Source organism: Musca domestica, unplaced genomic scaffold (assembly GCF_030504385.1).
Source record: "Musca domestica strain aabys unplaced genomic scaffold, Musca_domestica.polishedcontigs.V.1.1 106, whole genome shotgun sequence".
Lineage (NCBI taxonomy): Eukaryota > Metazoa > Arthropoda > Insecta > Diptera > Muscidae > Musca > Musca domestica.
In genome coordinates this window covers 524,771-545,471 of record NW_026712122.1, presented here as the reverse complement: position 1 = coordinate 545,471, position 20,701 = coordinate 524,771, and the positions used below count along the sequence as shown (strand labels likewise).

General features: G+C 33.8%; 6 protein-coding genes across 6 annotated transcripts; 4 read left to right on the top strand and 2 right to left on the bottom strand.

Annotated features, from left to right (window-relative positions):
* The first annotated feature begins 3,282 nt into the window (after positions 1–3,282).
* Positions 3,283–3,700, top strand: LOC101889972 (sarcotoxin-1D). The gene is made up of 2 exons (XM_005179662.4): positions 3,283–3,448; positions 3,524–3,700. Exons 1-2 carry the CDS (start codon positions 3,356–3,358, stop codon positions 3,617–3,619), a joined length of 189 nt encoding a protein of 62 aa, XP_005179719.1. The 5' UTR covers positions 3,283–3,355; the 3' UTR covers positions 3,620–3,700.
* Positions 3,701–10,260: 6,560 nt separating this feature from the next.
* Positions 10,261–10,860, top strand: LOC131805392 (sarcotoxin-1D). Its single transcript, XM_059128510.1, has 2 exons — positions 10,261–10,584; positions 10,647–10,860. Exons 1-2 carry the CDS (start codon positions 10,486–10,488, stop codon positions 10,740–10,742), a joined length of 195 nt encoding a protein of 64 aa, XP_058984493.1. The 5' UTR covers positions 10,261–10,485; the 3' UTR covers positions 10,743–10,860.
* A 2,295-nt stretch (positions 10,861–13,155) lies between these two features.
* Positions 13,156–13,622, top strand: LOC101889632 (sarcotoxin-1B). Its single transcript, XM_005179660.4, has 2 exons — positions 13,156–13,344; positions 13,423–13,622. Exons 1-2 carry the CDS (start codon positions 13,246–13,248, stop codon positions 13,516–13,518), a joined length of 195 nt encoding a protein of 64 aa, XP_005179717.1. The 5' UTR covers positions 13,156–13,245; the 3' UTR covers positions 13,519–13,622.
* Positions 13,623–16,003: 2,381 nt separating this feature from the next.
* LOC101901181 (cecropin-A2) lies at positions 16,004–16,507 on the bottom strand. Its single transcript, XM_005179645.4, has 2 exons — positions 16,309–16,507; positions 16,004–16,211 (listed from the first exon to the last, which is right to left on the bottom strand). The coding sequence occupies exons 1-2, from the start codon at positions 16,405–16,407 to the stop codon at positions 16,119–16,121; spliced, it is 192 nt and encodes a 63-aa protein (XP_005179702.2). The 5' UTR covers positions 16,408–16,507; the 3' UTR covers positions 16,004–16,118.
* Positions 16,508–17,409: 902 nt separating this feature from the next.
* On the top strand, positions 17,410–17,921 carry LOC101901352 (sarcotoxin-1C). The gene is made up of 2 exons (XM_005179644.4): positions 17,410–17,661; positions 17,729–17,921. The coding sequence occupies exons 1-2, from the start codon at positions 17,563–17,565 to the stop codon at positions 17,822–17,824; spliced, it is 195 nt and encodes a 64-aa protein (XP_005179701.2). The 5' UTR covers positions 17,410–17,562; the 3' UTR covers positions 17,825–17,921.
* Positions 17,922–19,924: 2,003 nt separating this feature from the next.
* On the bottom strand, positions 19,925–20,351 carry LOC105261417 (cecropin-A2). Its single transcript, XM_005179643.4, has 2 exons — positions 20,178–20,351; positions 19,925–20,109 (listed from the first exon to the last, which is right to left on the bottom strand). Exons 1-2 carry the CDS (start codon positions 20,274–20,276, stop codon positions 20,014–20,016), a joined length of 195 nt encoding a protein of 64 aa, XP_005179700.1. The 5' UTR covers positions 20,277–20,351; the 3' UTR covers positions 19,925–20,013.
* Between the last annotated feature and the right edge of the window lie 350 nt (positions 20,352–20,701).

The following is a 20,701-nucleotide window of genomic DNA, read 5'->3' as shown; positions in this document are numbered from 1 at the left end:
GTAACTTCAAATTTACCAATAACAATGCAACAGTTTTCATTTGACACTTTTCTCTCAATATTTTTATTTAAATAAAAAACGACCTACCTTGTCTTCATTAAACCGTTGGTGCTGAACAAGCATTTATTTGTTAATTTTTCATCATATTTTAATTTAAAAGAAATGGAAAGTCACGGATTTTTCACAGTATCCAAATATGAGTAAGTTATTTTTTGTACCTAAACGTAATAATTTATTCTTGAACATTATTTAAACATATTAAAAATTTTCTCTGTTCCATAACCTGCAAGGTGATTTTTATGGTAGAAGAATACGGGTACTCGCATCGACACAGCTGCTGGGACAATGAACTGTCAAACCGATTTTGGAATTGAAAATGTTGAATGAAAAATTATTGAATTTGTAAAAATTGTTGAAAAATTTATAGTATAACAACCACGATTCGCGGAGTATAAGAAAACATTTAAAAATATACTTATTTTTGATAAAACATTTTAAATATGTGACATATCAATGTTCTCAAGCGTTGATGCATCTACCTATATTCTTCTACCATGGGTGATTTCTGTGCCCTAATATTTAATGACATGTTTACGTTAAAACTTTTTGCAAGATTAACCCACTTCAAGACGATTTATTTGAGTATAAGCAATGGAAATGGCAATTTTAATCCAAATCCAATAGGTTAATACATTTACATATATGTAAACGAACTGTAAGTGGTTTCTATGCCTTAACCAGGGTAGAATACCGGTAGATGCATCGACACAGGTAATGGGACAATGAACTGTCAAATCAATTTTGAATGAAAAATTATTCAAATTTGAAAAAATTCTTGAAAAACGCATATTATAATAACCTCCGATTGACGTTATATAAGAAAACATATACAAATCTACATCTAAATTTGAAAAAAAAAAACGTTTTCAACGTTTTGACATGTCAATGTTCTCAAGCGTTGATTCATCTACCAGTATTCTTCTACCATAACTTAAAAATTATTGTGCAAGGAATTCACATATGCAGATTCTATCATGACTTTTATAATGTAAAATCTATTAAAATATTTGTCAAATATATCATGAAATACACATTTCTACGATAATGTTATTTATAAATGTTATCAAGTGTGTATCTACAATTCTATACTCATTAATATTTTATAATCTGTTATATTTTATATTCTGTTACAATTTACAAAAATTTTACAATAAATTACGGAAAACACATCATCATAACAAAACTCTATATCTTTGATTCAATCTGCAATACGCACCGTAGTTTTACGCATAACGGCACCATTTAGGCAAGCAAATGTATTTACGCGTTTGGATACAACCCTGTTAATCAACGGACAAAGTCATCTTTTATTAAGAGTTGTATTTAAATGGTAGTATTTACAAATTTAGCAAATTGGTAAAAAAATAATTTTGAATTGTTAAATATTTGATCATAAGTTCAAGAAAATATATAATAAAAGTGATTCTTATACGCGTCGTAATAATAACACGATATTTAGTGATTGTAAATGTGAAAATATTGTTGTGTGTATTGAGTTATTTTCCACATATCAAATGAACTCTATTGGTGTGAATATGAAAAAGGCGAAAGACTTTCTATTTGAAAAGGTATGTACGCTGTTTTCTTGAACGTTTTTTTTTCAGAAAAATTAAAACTATAATTGTTGTGGTTGACCATGAAATCTCTAATTTCGAAATAACATTGCATGGCCAATACAAATATTCGAAAAAATTCTAATTATCTGATAAAATCTTATTCAACTTACAAACTGATATAATTTGTAACCTTTGAATCAATTTCATCATAGGTTACTATTATTTAAACATGAACGTATATGATTTAATAGACACTTGTTTTATGGATTTCATCCTATTTGCGCGACAGGTCACAGATAGTTTTGTCTGAAAGTTTTCATTCTAAATCTATCGATGTTCCATCTGGTGTTCCACAAGGAAGTCATCTTAAGCCAGTCTATTTATATTGTTTGTAAATTATCCACAAAATCAACTAAGTTTTCTAAATTATTAATGTACGCTCATAAACCTCAAATAAGTCTGGGACTGACTGTAACGAGATTTGAATAGCCTTTTGGATTGGAATGGCATGGAGTTGAATTTAAATAAATGTAACCATATGTGTTTTGGGAGATACCAGGATAAATGGTCCAATCTCTTTCGCTTTTACAACAGATCCTGTGTTGACAGAAATATTCAGATGTGTCAAAATTTCTTTTTGTGGCTTAACACCAGACCTTAGGTTAGTAAATTATTGGGATGTGTGAAACTTGAAAACAATCGGACACTTATATCACATTTCATAATGGATATAATTATTCAAAAATGTGATTCTTTGTGGGGAGGTACTTGATGGAGAAGATATTGTCCACTTCCGCACCTGACCTAGCACTGATGCAAAGTTGGAGAAAAATCGGATTATCGTTTCCCATTCTGTGCAGTAAAATCTTTTTGAAGGTCGATACCTATTGTGGGGGAGGTACCAGAAGGGGTGGACCGATGAACATCTCCGAAGTCGATCTAAGTTTGATAATAATGTACGAAGTATAGACCGAATCCGATGCTCCCTTCGAGAATTATCGTGCGCACCAGCCGGCAGACAAACAGATAAACAGACGGACGGAGGGACGTCACTAGATCGACTTAATATGTCCTGAAACAGATTTGGTCCAAAGAGACCTAGGGTCTAAAACCGTAATTATGACGAAACACGTTTTAGCCGTATCGAATGATATATACCCTCTCTAGCCATATGGCTAAGGGTATAATAATAGGGTACCGGGGTCCTTTCCGACAAAAAATACTTTCTTTCAATGAAGAACAAATTATCAAATTTAGAAAACATGTTGATACCTATTATCGTGGTTGGTCTTACAAGCACTGAAAATACAACTGACCCTAACCAAACTTAAGAAGCGATAACTCGGATATTTTTCCTTCTCATTCAGGGCCCCAAGGGGTACCTGTTCAATTTTCCAAAAAAGTAATTTGTGGCACATGTTCTGTTTTCGGGAAATGTATTTAGAATTTGTTAAAAAGCTGCTCAAATATTTTTATACATGGACAACTATTAATTTCAATATTATTTAAAACCAAATATTTGATAAAACACATTAACCACACATCTAAAATCACCAAACAATATTTTCAACAGTAATTCTCCCCATAGCTTATAATATATTAATCACAAATGTTTGTTGTTGATGTCGTCTATTAAAGATGGTTAAGCCACAGAGTTATTATCAGTTTGGAAAAAGACATATAATAAGCAAAACACCTACATTTATTAAAACAATTAAAAATTGTGAATATCATAAAAAATGAATTTCAATAATTTGTTCGTTGCTTTGGTTTTGGCCGTATGCCTGGGACAAAGTGAGGCTGGCTGGTTGAAAGATTTCGGAAGGAGAATTGTAAGTATATTTAGATAAAATATTTTCCAATGCAAGTTTTGTTGAATTAATATTTTTAATTTTTCTTATTTAAAGGAACGTGTCGGCCAACATACTCGTGATGCCACCATCCAGGCCATCGGTGTGGCGCAACAGGCAACAGATGTGGCAGCAACGTTGAAAGGAAAATAAAGGAGGTTTTGCATGAAATAATTTTAAGGATATGATAGGCGTTATTTATTTTGAATAAATAAATGTAAAAAATAAAACAAATATTTTTTATTTATTGTTGCCATTTCTTTTCGAAATACAATAGAAGTATTTTATAAGTTTTCCTGTTTATTAATGTTCTGAATCAATATTGGTAAAAGCGCCTACGTACGTCCCCTGTAATTTTTTGTTAGGAAAGCGTGAGTCTGGCTGGTGAAAGAATTGTGCATTTTTTGATTTTATTTAATTTAATTTTGAAGGGCCATGTCGGTCAGCGTACTTATGATGCCGATGTTGCCGCCACCTAACAAGGAAAATAATGAAGTTTTTCTATAGGATAGTTTTAACGATATGAAAATATGAAAATAACAAATATATATTATTTTTTGAAGTCATTCCTTTAAAAAAATATTTTATAAGTATTACTATTCATGAATGTTTTAAATCAATATTGTATAAAACATCCGATAACTATATGACCTCCCCTACAAATTTCTTTAAGCATTTAACATTTTTATACCTTACATCACTATGTGTAGCACCTCGAAATATTGGTTTCGCACATAGGAAAGTATATATGGAGATTCCCATCTAGACAAACTGAGTCGATCTAGATATGTATGTCCGTCCGTTCGTCTGTCCATGTTACTTTTTGATCACGCTACAGGTCGCAATTATGTCGCGATCCTCACGAAATTGAAAATGAAGGTGGGATTATTGTCAGAATAGAACCCTATTGCTTTTGGAGACGATCGAATAATATTGAGGGGTTGAAATGGACCTAAAACCTGATTTTACAGTATCTCTACAGGTCGCAATTATAGACCAATCGACGCGGAAGATGGCATGGGGCGAGAACAAAGGGCTGGGCAGAAGCCTTCCAATTTTGATGGTCATAGGGTAGTATTTAGTGGGTGAAACAGACCATAACATTTGTGTTAAATAAAAGTCAAATTTTCCATTAAACGCCGAAATCACAAATAGACGAAAAGGTTAAGGTTAATAATAAAAATATATATACAATGTGTACAATGGCATAAAAGTATAAATATGATGTTATTATAGCTTTTATAGTATTTTGTGACATTTTTTGTTTTTCATATTTTTTATTTTTTTTTTCGCATGCGATTTTTATACCCTACACCACAAGGTGGTCAGGGTATTATGTCTTTGTGCATTTGTTTATAACAGGCCAAAGGAAACGAGATAGACCCGTAGTTCCTTTTGATGATCTGCGTAGAATCACATTCTGAGTCGATTTATGCATGTCCGTCCGTCCGTCTGTCCATGTATTTTTGTAAACAAAGTACAGTTCGCATTTATTGCCCTATCCACATGAAATTTTGCACAAATCATTTGTTTGGCCCAAGGACGAACCCTATAGAAATTGGAGATAATCGGTCAAAATTTAGATATAGCTCCCATATATACCTTCGTCCGATTTGCCTTTTATTGTGCACCAAACGTGTAATATCAGTCCGAATAGTATGGAATTTGCATGTACGATCAGATTGGACCTGAAAATAAGTATGCCAAATTTGATCGAAATCGGTTCAAGATAACTTAAATCGTTTTTGCAGGTCATGATAAGGGTCATAATCCTCCGATAAGGGTACAACCTGATTTCAAGTATTTTTTACATTTGAACCACATATTTCATAATAATCTTGGCAAATTTTGGTAATTTGAGAAGAAACCATCCTTGCAAAAACTGATCACGTTTTGGAAATTTTTTCTATTTTGGTTCATTTTAAACCCTAAATATTTTGCGAACATATTTGAACCAAAAAAGAAACAAATTCTTGATTCCACAATTGAAGCCAATCGACACGCCTGAGAAGAGAGTTAAGGACAGGGAAGAATTCCAGCATTTTGGTTGTGAATTGGATTATATTTAGCTGTAAACGTGTGCGTAAATATTGGGCAAATGTCCCTGGTTATGTTAAGGGTAATATCTGGCAAGTGCTCCGTGACATAATTTCAAAAGCGAAATCTTCTAAAATGGATTTGGACATAAGTGGGCTTCTAACATATTGTGGTGTTGTAGGGTATCTCATGGTCGGCCCGCACGGCTATAACCTATGCATACTTGTTTTTTTTTTTGTTTGATATTTCATGAAGTCGTTAAAAAATCCAACAATTTCAGCTAGGAATTCCTTAAACATGTATCTCTTAGAAAGGCTCGCGATTTTAGGATGGAATGTCTTTGAAAATTTATTGAATGAAATCAAAACATGTCGCAAATAGCATCAAATTTTAGACACGCCACACACGCTGCTCTAATGTTGCTCTGCGGTATTTTGCTCCATTCCCGCCGAAGCGCTACTCCAGATAGAATAGTCTAACGGATTGGTATACGGAGATTTTGGTAGCCATTGTGCGCTGGAAATGAAGCGAGGAACCTCATTTTGTAACCATTCTTGGGTGACGCGTGTTGAGTGCGATGGTGCTTAGTCCTGTTGGAATGTCCAATTTCTGCGGCCAAAATTTTTGCGTGCCCAAGGCTTTAATACTCACTCCAGAATACTTCGCGATAATATTCGACATTCATTCTTAAGCCACGCTCGATTTATACGAGCGGGGAGCGACCATCGGCTGTTATGGCGGCCTACACCATCACCATGGCCGGCGCTTGAGTTCAGGTGGCCAACCGAAGGTGCATATTTTCAGCTGACCTCTTTGGCAAGTAGACACGTTCCAGCAGTTTGCTGGACAACGAATGCTTTCTCATCGGAGAAAATCAAATTCGGCAGTTCAAGCGAAGCAACTCTTTAGCTCTTTTAGCTCTATATTCTTTCTGTTGCGGTGTATGTTCTTGAATTTTTGGAATTTCAATGACTATACCCCGAGCTCATTTTTCAACATTTGCCGAATGGAATATTTTCAGCTCACCAGCCATTTTTCGGCCTCTGCGACGCGGGTCGCTTCTTGACTTTTTGAACCATTTCTGCTGATGTTGCTGTTTTCTTCCATCCACTTCCGTGACGTCGGGCTACGCTACCAAGTATCACGGCAACGAGCGATGGTACGAGACACAAAAGATTTATTCACATCTAAATGCTGAAGTGCTCTAACGATAGCCACTTGTGGGTTTCCAGCCAAATATAAATAAATCACGCTTGAATTCCATCACGAATAACTTTTTTCTGGAAATTTCTCACCAAAATGCTTTTGTACGCTTGTAAACACTATAATGAACTGTCACTGAGATAATTCTAACAGCTGTTGGACGAGTGGCTTTGAATAACAGCAGTCTGAAGTTGGTTGCAGTTTTTTTATCTCACCCTGTATATGCCAACTGGCGCTTTAATATCATATTTAATGGATTTTATGATATTTTGAATCATCCTCAAATTTTAGAAGTTGTAAAACATTTCTACGTTTTGATACCATGGATCATATCGGCTTGTGCTTGTATGTTGGGAATCTATTTATTGAAAATTTACGTCCAAATAATATTTGTAATTTAATAAGATATGCAATAACATTCATAATGTCATGCTTCATACGAAGAATGCAAAAAATTCAAGATCATCATAAGGTACCACCCGCCATATATTATATGTAAGGAAATGTAGGCGAAATAAATCCGCTCATGGCCAAAATTAATTTCGATACCACACTTTACTTTGATATTAAAGATTATAAAATCGTGATATTTTCAAGTTATCTTTAAAGATTTCTAATTTCATCTCCGATATATGATGTTAAGGATTCTAGTACAATTTTTAGTTTAAATTAAGAGTGTTTTTGGTCCTCCACATATTTGAAAAATTGTTAAACATTCGGTTTGATCATTAAAAATAATAATAACAACATGTACTATATGGAATTCGTTTTAGATGATATTAACAAGCTTTCGACAAAGCTTTATTTTCATCTGAATTAATTAACCATATGGTTTGTTTAGAGAAAGTGTATTTTTTGATTTTTAGTGATAAAATTGTAAATCACAATAGGGGAATATTATTTTGGTAATTTCCAAATGACAGACACTCATGTTAGGCAGGAGTACCTAAATTAAAAGTAACAAATGTTTGAGGTCAGTGTTCTGACCAAGAATAAACTTCGGACAAATGTACATTTTTTCATTCAATATTTTATCCGTAATTTGTCTTAATAAAATGTCAAAATTATTTTTCAGTTTAAACGCTTTATCCACAACATGAAAAATCACCTAAAATCTTACAAAAAGTTATTCCCCCAATTGTTTATTATTTATTCACCACAAAAGAAAACAATAATTCCTGCACGTACGATCAGATTGGACCTGAAAATGAGTATGCCAAATTTGATCGAAATCGGTTCAAGATAACTTAAATCGTTTTTGCCGGTCATGATATGGGTCATAATCCTCCGATAAGGGTACAACCTGATTTCAAGTATATTTTACATTTGAACCACATATTTCATAATAATCTTGGCAAATTTTGGTAATTTGAGAAGAAACCATCCTTGCAAAAACTGATCACGTTTTGGAATTTTTTTTCTATTTTGGTTCATTTTAAACCCTAAATATTTTGCGATCATATTTGAACCAAAATAAAAAAAATTCCTGATCACACAATTGAAGCCAATCGACACGCCTGAGAAGAGAGTTAAGGACAGGGAAGAATTCCAGCATTTTGGTTGTCAATTGGATTATATTTAGCTGTAAACGGGACCACAACCACTAACAGCACAACGGAGTGCGTAAATATTGGGCAAATGTCCCTGGTTATGTTAAGGGTAATATCTGGCAAGTGCTCCGTGACATAATTTCAAAAGCGAAATCTTCTAAAATGGATTTGGACATAAGGGGGCTTCTAACATATTGTGGTGTTGTAGGGTACCTCATGGTCGGCCCGCACGACTATAACCTATGCATACTTGTTTTTTTTTTGTTTGCTATTTCATGAAGTCGTTAAAAAATCCAACAATTTCAGCTAGGAATTCCTTAAACATGTATCTCTTAGAAAGGCTCGCGATGGAATGTCCTTGAAAATTTAAATTTTATTGAATGAAATCAAAACATGTCGCAAACAGCATGAAATTTTAGAATAACTTTAGATTTGTTCGAATCGGTCATCTTTGGCACGAGTTGAAATCGCCATACGCTGCTCTAATGTTGCTCTGCGGTATTTTGCTCCATTCCCGGCGAAGCGCTACTCAAGACAGAATAGTCTAACGGATTGGTATACGGAGATTTTGGACAACGAATGCTTTCTCGTCGAAGAAAATCAAATTCGGCAGTTCATCACTTTCGACCAAGCAAAGCAACTCTTTAGCTCTTTTGAGTTTATATTCTTTCTGTTACGGTGTATGTTCTTGCACTTTTTGGAATTTCAATGACTTTACCCCGAGCTCATTTTTCAACATTTGCCCAATGGAATATTGCGATATTTTCAGCTCACCAGCCATTTTTCGGCCTCTGCGACGCGGGTCGCTTCTTGACTTTTCGAACCATTTCTGCTGATGTTGTTATTTTCTACCATCCACTTCCTTGACGTCTGGCTACGCTACCAGTATCACGGCAACGAGCGATGGTACGAGACACAAAAGATTTATTCACATCTAAATGCTGAAGTGCTCTAACGATAGCCACTTGTGGTTTTCCAGCCAAATATAAACAAATCACGCTTGAATTCCATCACGAATAACTTTTTTCTGGAAAGTTCTCACCAAAATGCTTTTGTACGCTTGTAAACACTATAATGAGCTGTCACTGAGATAATTCTAACAGCTGCCGGACGAGTGGCTTTGAAGTGACAGCAGTCTGAAGTTGGTTGCAGTTTTTTTATCTCAACTGGCGCTTTAATATCATATTTAATGGATTTTATGATATTTTGAATCATCCTTAAATTTTAGAAGTTGTAAAACATTTCTACGTTTTGATACCATGGATCATATCGGCTTGTGCTTGTATGTTGGGAATCTAGTCTCTGGTTTTGTAATTTTAATAAGATATGCAATAACATTTATAATGTCATGCTTCATACGAAGAATGCAAAAAATTCAAGATCACCATTATTATATAAGGTACCACCCGCCATATATTATATGTAAGGAAATGTAGGCGAAATAAATCCGCTCATGGCCAAAATTAATTTCGGTACCACACTAAGTCTACTTTACTTTGATATTAAAGATTATAAAATCGTGATATTTTCAAGTTATTTGTAATTTCAAGAAAGATTTGTAATTTCATCTCCGATATATGATGTTAAGGATTCTAGTACAATTTTTGTTTAAATTAAGAGTGTTATTGTTCCTCCACATATTTGAAAATTGTTAAAAATTTGGTTTGATCATTAAAAATGATAATAACAACATGTACTATATGGAATTAGTTTTAGATGATATTAACAAGCTTTCGACAAAGCTTTATTTTCATCTGAATTAATTAACCATATGGTTTGTTTAGAGAAAGTGTATTTTTTGATTTTTAGTGATAAAATTGTGAATCACAATAGGGGAATATTATTTTGGTAATTTCCAAATGACAGACACTCTTGTTAGGCTGGAGTACCTCAATTAAAAGTAACAAAATTTTGAGGTCAGTGTTCTGACCAAGAATCAACTTCGGACACATGTACATTTTTTCATTCAATACTTTATCCGTAATTTGTCTTAATAAAATGTCAAAATTATTTTTCAGTTTAAATCCTTTAACCACAACATGAAAAACCACCTAAAATCTTACAAAAAGTTAATCCCCCAATTGTTTATTATTTATTCACCACAAAAGAAAACAATAATTCCTGTTACGGATGAGTATAAAAGCAGTTCATAGCATATGTTTCTTTATCACTTGAAAGAGAGACATTTAATAAACAAAATTCTAATTTGGAAAATCAATTTAACAAAAAATGAATTTCAATAAGTTGTTTGCTGTCGTTTTATTGGTTTTGGCTGTATGCCTGGGACAAAGTGAAGCTGGCTGGTTAAGAGATTTTGGAAAAAGAATTGTAAGTATAAAAAATATTTCCCCATACAAATTTTATTAAATGATTTAATTTTTCTTTTGAAGGAACGCGTCGGTCAACATACCCGTGATGCTACTATTCAAGTCATCGGTGTGGCGCAGCAGGCAGCAAATGTAGCAGCAACATTGAAAGGAAAATAATAAGCATTTTGTATAAACTAACTATAAGAATATGCCAAATATATTTTTTATAATGAATAAATAATAATAAAAAATATTTGCTTCAGAAAATTAAAAATGTACCACAAAAAAAAAAAAATGCCAGATGGATCGAGCTTTAACATATGCCATTTTTGGCATTTTTAAGATTTGCTTGCAATAAAATATAGGAAAATATTGGAAACATTGAGCACTTACACTTCCAATTCCGGGTTAACTGTGATAATTAACTATTTAACTATAATTTATTGAAATTGATTTGTTATCTTGGCTAATCCTCTAAAAAATGTTTATGTAAAACACTATAATATTCTTGATCTGCTTATTAGATGGATTGTTTTTCCATTTGCAACATCTCGAAATATTCGTCTTAGACCCCATAAAGTAAGTAAGTGACGGTAGGTTTTTCTTGAAATCTAGATATAGTTTAACATTTTTATGATGTTTTGTATTGAAAATGTTTAATATTTGTACACGTTTACGTATAGTAGCACCTCCTAATTTACGGTATTCCACACATTTTGTCAAAGTCCCCATTTGGTGTTACCTTCTGATTTTCAGTAATTTTAAGGTTTATTCGTGGGTAGTTTCTCAGTTGGTAGTTTAATTTTCTCGGGTATAACGAATGTTTAATATGAAACATTTAATATGAATACAGGGTGAGATAAAAAAATACAAAGTCACAAGTCATAATTTTTAAATTTTTTTAAATTTTGTTGAATGAAAGCAAAAAATGTGGGAAATAGCATCAAATTTGAGAATATGTTTAGATTTGTTCGAATTGGTCACCTTTGGCACGAATTATTATGGCCTTCAAACGGCTAATGAAACCGTCACACGCTGCCCCAATATTGGTCTGCGGTATTTTGGCCCACTTGATATTTTGGACACTTTGGTATTTTTTAATGCCAACCTTGCTTTCCAAAATACTCCAGACACAATAGTCCAACGGATTGGTATCCGGAGATTTTGGTGGCCATTGTGCACTGGAAATGAAGCGAGGAACCTCATTTTGTAACCATTCTTGGGTGGCGCGTCCTGAGTGCGATGGTGCTGAGTCCTGTTGGAATGTCCAAGATCTGCGGCCAAAATATTTGTGTGCCCAAGGCTTTAATACACCCTCCTGAATATTTTCGCAATAATATTCGGCATTTATTCTGATGCCACGGTCAATTAATACGAGCGGAGAGGGACCATCGGCTGTTATGGCGGACCACAGCATCACCATGGCCGGCGATTGAGTTCTGGTGGCCAACCGAAGGAGCCACGCGGGTTTCGATCAAGTCGCTTCTTACTTTTCGAACCATTTCTGCTGATGTTGCTGTTTCTTTCGTCCACTTCCTTGACGTCGGGCTACGCTACCAGTATCACGGCAACGAGCGATGGTACGAGACACAAAAGATTTATTCACATTTAAATGCTGGAGTGCTCTAACGATAGCCACTTGTTGTTTTTCAGCCAAATATAAAGAAATCACACTATCGCGCTTGAATTCCATCACGAATAACTTTTTTTCTGGAAAATTTTCACCAAAATGGTTTTGTACGCTTGTAAACATAATAATAAGCTGTCACTGGAATAATTTTAACAGCTGTCGAATAAGTGGTTTAAAAGTTACAGCAATCTGAAGTTGGTTGCAGTTTTTCATCTCACCATGTACATCTTCATCCGATTTTACGGTTATTGTCCGCCACATATGTAATATCAGCCCAAATTGAATAGAATTTTTTTTATTTTCAACCGAATTTTACCATGAAGCTTCGTCTGATATATTTATTGCTCTAATAAAAACTTTTAAATATCATACTTATCGAAGTTATATCATGAACTATACATCAATGTTATTTGGTTCAGAGTTGGTATGATCTACTTTGCATAAATTCCCAATATAATCTTTTCGTTACGTAAGCTCTACTAAACACGCATAGTGGTGTAGGGTATCATATAGTCGGCCTCGCCCGACTTTTGACATTTCCTTACTAGTTAAATTTAATTTTTTTATGTATTAGAACTAAATAGTTTCTCATTTTTACAGAGGTCTTAATAGCTAATTTTGGTGTTTATTTTTGTCAATGTACAATGTAACATTGTGAAAACGGAATTTCCATTTTTCTTTTATCACATTACACATTAACACAAATATCATTGTCTGGATTAATCATCCGATATACTTCTCAATTCCTTCCTAAACAAAGGGAGGCTGCTCAAACTTTATGATGTTTGATAAGCTGTCACTGTGAAAGTCAATAGCCACATGCAAGTCTTTGTGGGGAAATACGCTATCTCTTACATGTCTTTAAAGTAATTCCCCTAATTTTGTATTTCCTTTTTGAACGCTGAAGAGTACAGTACAAAATGTGTCATTCTGCTTGCTAAAAATGTTGTCCATAAAAGCTTAGGTTGCTGTTGCGACCGGCATCAGTTTGCCATCAAACTTAGAACAAAGTAAAGCTTATTCCAACATACAATCACAAAATAAAAAATCATGAACTTCAACAAATTGTTTGTTTTTGTTGCTTTGGTTTTGGCTGTCTTTGTTGGCCACAGCGAAGCGGGTTGGTTGAAAAAGATTGGCAAGAAAATTGTACGTACACTTAAAAACATGATTTAATATTTTAATAAAAATATTTAAATAAAATTATTTTAACATTTTGATGGATAGGAACGCATTGGACAACATACCCGTGATGCGACCATTCAAGCTATTGGAGTTGCTCAGCAAGCAGCAAATGTGGCTGCAACATTGAAGGGGAAATGAGAAACCTGCTAAAAAATTACAAAAGTGAACTGATAACATAGGATAATATAAAATATTTTTAAATTATTTATTGAAATAAAAAATATATGAAACAAAATATTAAAGGCTTTTAACTGCAATTTTTATAGTAAGAGTTTGCACATATCAGAGAGATTATATCGATGTCTCCACCTGATTAACTTTAATCGCTCAAGGTCCTTTTTATATCCTCTGCTTGTCTGTTGTTATCACGCTATCTTTAGGAATAATTGAGATAGAAGGCTAAATTTTTGCACACGTGTATATTTTTCCAGTTGGAAGGTTAAGTGAATGGGCTATGTCAATCCATGTTTTCGTATAGCTCCTATATAAGGGAACCTCCCAGTATTCGGCATTTTGATGATTTTAGCGACATTTTTTTAACGGAATTGTTTCAAATTTCGTAATGGTTGTTCTTTATTTAGACAATTTTAGCGACATTATTCACAGGTATTGCTTCAAATTTATTATTAAAAAAAAACTTATGCAGGACCTGTATTTTTGGACGGATTTTTTTTGAAAATTTTGAATTATCTTCCAAAGTTCGGTACGGGCGAACTTAACTGCTTTTTACTTGCTCGAATCCACATTTCTGAAGACTGCGACCAAGATAACTCCAAAACTAATAAAACGATATCATTTCCTTACTTTCCTTAGTCATAACTCCCGATTTTCGGTAATTTTAAAGTTTCAGGATAGACGGGGACACTTCCATATAAAAATATCAACAATGTTCGCTATAGGCACACATTAAATGTATTTCGAAAAATATTTCTATATATATTCATGTTTCGGTCTTGGTTTTAGGAATATCCCCCAAGTAACGCTAAAATTATTGTTATATGGCACATACTAATTACATTTGGTATTTGGAATTATATCCCATAAACCGATTGGTATAAAATTTGGTATTTGGAGCTCTTAAGTATTCCTAAACGTAGAGAATATAAAAAGTTTGACACCTTTTTTCGTTTTCTCATATAATGTAGTTTTCGATTGAAACCGATTTTATATAGGGTGAGATGAAAAAACTGCAACCAACTTCAGACTGCTGTCATTTCTAAGCCACTCGTCCGACAGCGGTTAAATTTATTCCAGTGACAGTTCATTATATTGTTTACAAGCGAACAAAAACATTTTGCTGAGACCTCAGAAAGAAAATATTTCTCAAAAGAGCTAAAGAGTTGCTTCGCTAGGCCAAAAGTGGTGAATTGGCGAATTTTGTTGTCTATGATGAGAAAACATTCGTTGTCCAGCAGTTTGTAAACAAAAAAAAATGATCGTGTTTACTTGCCAAAGAGGTCAGCTGAAAATGTGCACCTTCGGGTGGCCACAAGAACTCAAGTACCGGCCATGGTGATGGTCGCTCCCCGCTCGTATAAATCGACCGTGGCATCAGAATAAATGCCGAATATTATCGCGAATATATTCTGGAGGTTTTATTAAAGTCTTGGGCAAGCAAACATTTTGGCCGCAGACCTTGGATATTCCAACAGGACTCAGCACCATCGCACTCAGCACGCGCCACCCAAGAATGGTTACAAAATTAGGTTCCTTGCTTCATTTCCAGCGCTCAATGTCTGGAGCATTTTTGAAAGCAAGGTTGGCACTAAAAATAAGAAAGTGTCGATCACCTTAAGCAAGCGCTTCGCCGGGAATGAGCCAAAATACCGCAGAGCAACATTCTGGCAGAGTGTAAAGGTTTCATTGCCCGTTTGAAGGCCATAATTCGTGCAAAAGGTGACCAATTCGAACAAATCTAAACTTATTCTAATATGTGATACTATTTCCGACATTTTTTGCTTTCATTCAATAAAATTTAAAAAAATGTAAAAATTATGTCGTTTAACTTTGTTGCAGTTTTTTTATATCACCCTGTATTTTCATAGTAAAACTTGTCATGTATTCAACCCTATCCCGGTGACTTACTAAATTTACATCAATAAGAGACGATCTAAAGAAAGATCAAATATTACAAAAGTAATCATTGGTTTCCAGCCAAGTTTTTATGGCTCTTTATACAACCTGTCGAAGGCGAATGGGATAAATATATTGACTTTAACCTCTATAATTTAAGTAGGAGCTTTGGACTTTGAAAAATCACTTATATTATTTCCAGTTACTTCGATTATAAATTAGATTTAGGCTATCTTTGTGCAGAAAAAAAGCCAATGTATACATTTTCGTATAATTCCCAAATGAGTATCACTTTGTCGTAGGCATATTATGATTTTGTTAAAATTCTAAATTCATGTGGGCATCGAAAATTCCTAGTTAGGTTGATACTATGCGATAAATAGAATACAATTCAGAGAGAGATAGATAGTTGTAAGTTTACATGATTCGTATTATACTTGTATATTTGAGTGATTCACAATGTTAACCGGTATATGATCCAGAATTTCCAGTTGTCTAGGCTATGGTTTTGTAATTGTCCCATGGTGTAATTAAAACTATAAGCGTTTCATTTTTTGTACTAAATTTCTAAAGGAAGTTTTTTATTCATTTTTTTATTGGTATGAATAACTTAGTTATATGTTTAATGCTAACTTATTTAATAGTAATAATAAGACTCGAGAATATTAACCCTTTAATGTGGCGGCAACATTAGCTGCCTGCTGGGCCACACCAATAGTTTGAATTGTAGCATCGCGGGTATGTTGACCAACACGTTCCTATAAATTAAATTAAAAAATATTATTAATTTTATAAGTTAGTACTTATTTAATGCTCTAAATTAGTTTTTTTTTTTTCAAAAAAGCTGTCACTCACAATTTTCTTGCCGATTTTTTTCAACCAACCAGCTTCACTTTGTCCAATGCAAACAGCCAAGACTAAGGAAACGAAAACAAATAATTTATTGAAATTCATTTTGCGGTTTTTTATAAATTTGCGACTGTCTCCTCCGGAGAAATTATGAAAGGCCAAAGCTTTTGCTAGTTTTGTGTGTGGCTACAAACTGATGTAGATTTTGAAAATGAACTTAGCTTTTATACCCATCGTTCATTGTTTCAAGATGTGTGGTTGATTTTTGCTTGCCATAAAGGAATGGTTATTGCGGGGAATTACTTTAAGATAAATGGTAGGTGATTCCACAAGTTTGTGGGGGTAAAATTCTGCCGCAAAAATTACTTATTGTTCTATAATAACGATTGTTTTTGTTTATTCAGCTTGCTATTGATCTTCAGTGTTTTCGTTTGCACTATTTAAAAAAGTAACGTATATTTCGTACTTAAACGTCGATGGAAAGTAATATTTTCATAATCAAAATAAAAAATTATTTTTGCAAAAGTTGAATTTTTTATTAAATTATCTGTTGAATGTGCTTTAAATAATTTACTATGAAATTATCCTTTTTGTACTATACAAAAATAACCCCTGAAGGTTTATAGTGTATAGAAAGATTTTATTAAAAATACGACTTTAAATTTTGAAGGAACAAATTTGAACTATACTTTCAAAATCAATTTAACATTCCGGGTTTTGACCTAAATAAAACTCATTTTATTAGGTTGAATATTTATTCTGAATCAGAACAAAATTCGAAGGAGGTCTGCAGTTACATGGAATGTCAATTGGAGAATAAATTTGCGTGAAAATTCAACATTTAAAGCTTTTTTACTTATTCTATTTTAACGTAAGCCTATTACTAATCCTAAACAGAAAAAAACTGTTTAAGTTGAAAACATTTTATTAAGGGAAATCCACTTTTTAATCTTAAATTTAAAAACTAATCATCAAATACCACAAGAGGAGACACTTTCAAAAAGGTCACTGAACATGAAAGCCTCTGTGGGAAAATACGCATTCCCTGAAATTTCTTTTAGAGTAAATCCCCCAATTTGTGTTTCCTTATTAAACAAAAAAGAATCCAATACAAAATGTGTCACTACCATTGCTTATCATATGTTTGTGTCGAATATAAAAGCTCAGTTTGCTCACGAGATCGTCATCAGTTTACTATCAAACTTAAAACAAACTAAAGCTTAAACACAACACACAATCACAAAATTAAAAACCATCATCATGAACTTCAAAAAATTGCTTGTCTTTGTTGCCTTGGTATTGGCTGTCTTTGTTGGCCATAGTGAAGCGGGATGGCTGAAAAAGATTGGCAAGAAAATTGTAAGTGAATTAAATATCATTTAGGAGTTAGAATTTCAATACATATAATTTCTTATTTTTCTATTAGGAACGTGTCGGACAACATACCCGCGATGCCACTATTCAAGCCATTGGCGTTGCCCAGCAAGCGGCAAATGTGGCTGCAACTTTGAAAGGAAAATAAGGAAAATATAAAAGTGTTAAAATAGAGAATTGATTTTATTTTTATTTATTATTTTTAAGTTATTTATTAAAATAAAAATTTAAAACTAAATATAAAAGGTGTTTTTGTTATAATTCATTTATTTTATATTGAATAATTTTTATAATAAGTACAGACTCTGACGATATTGGGAGATCAGTTCAGTCTCTCAGTCTTGAGAAATTGTTACTAAACATTGGACGACTCAGTATAGATTTTTATAACAGAAATCCTGCTTACTTTTTAAATTTATCATATATACAGGGTGAGATTAAAAAACTGCAACCAACTTCAGACTGCTGCCATTTCCAAGCCACTCGTCCGACAGCGGTTAAATTTATTCCAGTGACAGCTCATTATATTGTTTACGAGCGTACAAAAGCATTTTGGTGAGAATTTTCCAGGAGAAAAATATTTGTGATGGAATTGAAGCGTGATAGTGTGATTTCTTTATATTTGGCTGGAAAACCACAAGTGACTATCGCTAGAGCACTCCAGCATTTAAATGTGAATGAATCTTTTGTGTCTCGTACCATCGCTCGTTGCCGTGATACTGGTAGCGTAGCCCGACGTCAAGGAAGTGGACGGAAGAAAACAGCAATATCAGGAGAAATGGTTCGAAAAGTAAAGAAGCGACTTTATCGAAACCCGCGTCCCAGTGGCCGAAGAATGGCTTGTGAGCTGAACATATCGGAATATTCCATTCAGCATATATTGGAAAATGAGCTCGGAGTAAAGCATTGAAATTCTAAAAAGCACTGAACTGCAACGGAAAGAAAATAGACTCAAAACAGCTAAAGAGTTGCTTCGCTTGGCCGAAAGTGGTGAACTGTCGAATTTAGTTTTCTTCGATGAGAAAACATTCGTTGTCCTGCAGTTTGTAAACAAAATGATCGTGTTTACTTGCCAAAGAGGTCAGCTGAAAATCTGCACCTTCGGCTGGCCACCAGAACTCAAGCGCCGGCCATGCTGACGGTGAGGGTCGCCGTAACAGCCGATGATCGCTCTCCGCTCGTATTAATCGACCGTGTCATCAGAATAAATGCCGAATATGATCGCAAAAATATTCTAGAAGGTGTATTAAAGCCTTGGGCACGCAAACATTTTGGCCGCAGATCTTGGACATTCCAACAGGACTCAGCACCATCAGACTCAGCACGCGCCACCCAAGTATGGTTACAAAATGAGGTTCCTCGCACAATGGCCACCAAAATCTCCGGATATCAATCCGTTGGAGTATTTTGAAAAGCAATGCTGGTACTAAAAAATACCAAAGTGTCAATCACGTCAAGCAAGCACTTGGTCGGGAATGAGGGTTTCATTGGCCGTTTGAAGGCCATACTTCGTGCCAAAGGTGATCAATTCGAACAAATCTAAACTTATTCTAAAGTTTGATACTATTTCCGACATTTTTTGTTTTCATTCAATAGGTATAAAAAATTAAAAATTATGGCGTTTGACTTTGTTGCAGTTTTTTTGAGAGAAATATTTAGATATAGCAAGTTGCAACGATTCGCCGAATTGTTTCGCAAGTTATGACAGATAAAAGTATTGCAAATTGTCGCAAATTGTGAGGTACCAGAAGGGGTTCGCAGATATATATATCATCTTCAGAACAGATCATGTGTTAGCAAAAATGTTTGTATGTGTGAAATTTGAAGAGAGTTCTTGAGCGTTTTGTTTTTCTAAAACTTTTGAAAGAAGAGAAGAAAGAAGAAATGGTTCGATCTCTACCACCTTTATAACAGATCTTGTGTTGGTGGAACTAGTGAGATGTACCAAGTCTGAATGGTATCCGATGTTAATTTGGAATTGGAATTCTCGAATTGCAGCTAAAATAATTCGAAAAATGATTCGAATTACAACGGAAAAAGGTGTAGTAATGATGAAAGTATGTGCCACTGTCACCAAACGTTTGAATGTGAAATATTTCCGTAATTTGTTGTGGAAGTTAGATTTCCATATTAATGTTATATCTCCATATTAATGAATGAATACGACTTTGCATTAAAATGGGGTTATCCCAAACGTAGACTGCTAAGAACTTGAATTTCCCGTTTTATAAAGAGAATGCTTTTGAAATTTTTATTTGTTCATTTTTAACTTTATTAAAATAAATAAATTAATCGACTATTTAATGCTAACTTGTTTTAAACTAATAACATCTGCAATTATTTGCCCTTCAATGTAGCGGCAACATTAGCTGCTTGTTGGGCCACACCAATAGTTTGGATTGTGGCATCACGGGTATGTTGGCCAACACGTTCCTATGAAAACAATAAGAAAATATTATTCATTTTCGAATTAAGTGTTTTCAAAAACAATTGTTACTTACAATTTTCTTGCCGATTTTTTTCAGCCAACCAGCTTCACTTTGTCCAATACACACAGCCAAGACTAAGGCCACGAAAACGAATAGTTTATTGAAATTCATGTTGTGGTCGTTTGTAAAGACTGCGGAAAGCTTTTGCTTGTTTAGAATATGACTACCAACTGATGTAGATTTTGAAAATGAACTTGGCTTTTATAGCCATCATTCATTGTTTCAAGATGTGTGGTTTCTTTCTGTTTGACAAAAAAGGGATCTTTAATGCGGGGATTTACTTTTCGAAAAATTGTTTGTGGGTGATTCCGCAAAGTATGTTCAGAAAACACATTTTGCCGCAAAAATTACTTTTTCATAATGCTTTTGATTCCAACTATTTTTGTTTATTCAGCTTGGTATACTTTCCCGTTGTCTGTATAAAAAATAGTTCATTTATTATGAATTAGAAATTAGCAAATTGATCAAATATTGGACATACGATGTCATATACATGCGAGCTTGTAATGAAATGAATGAAAAGTAGATTAGTCTAT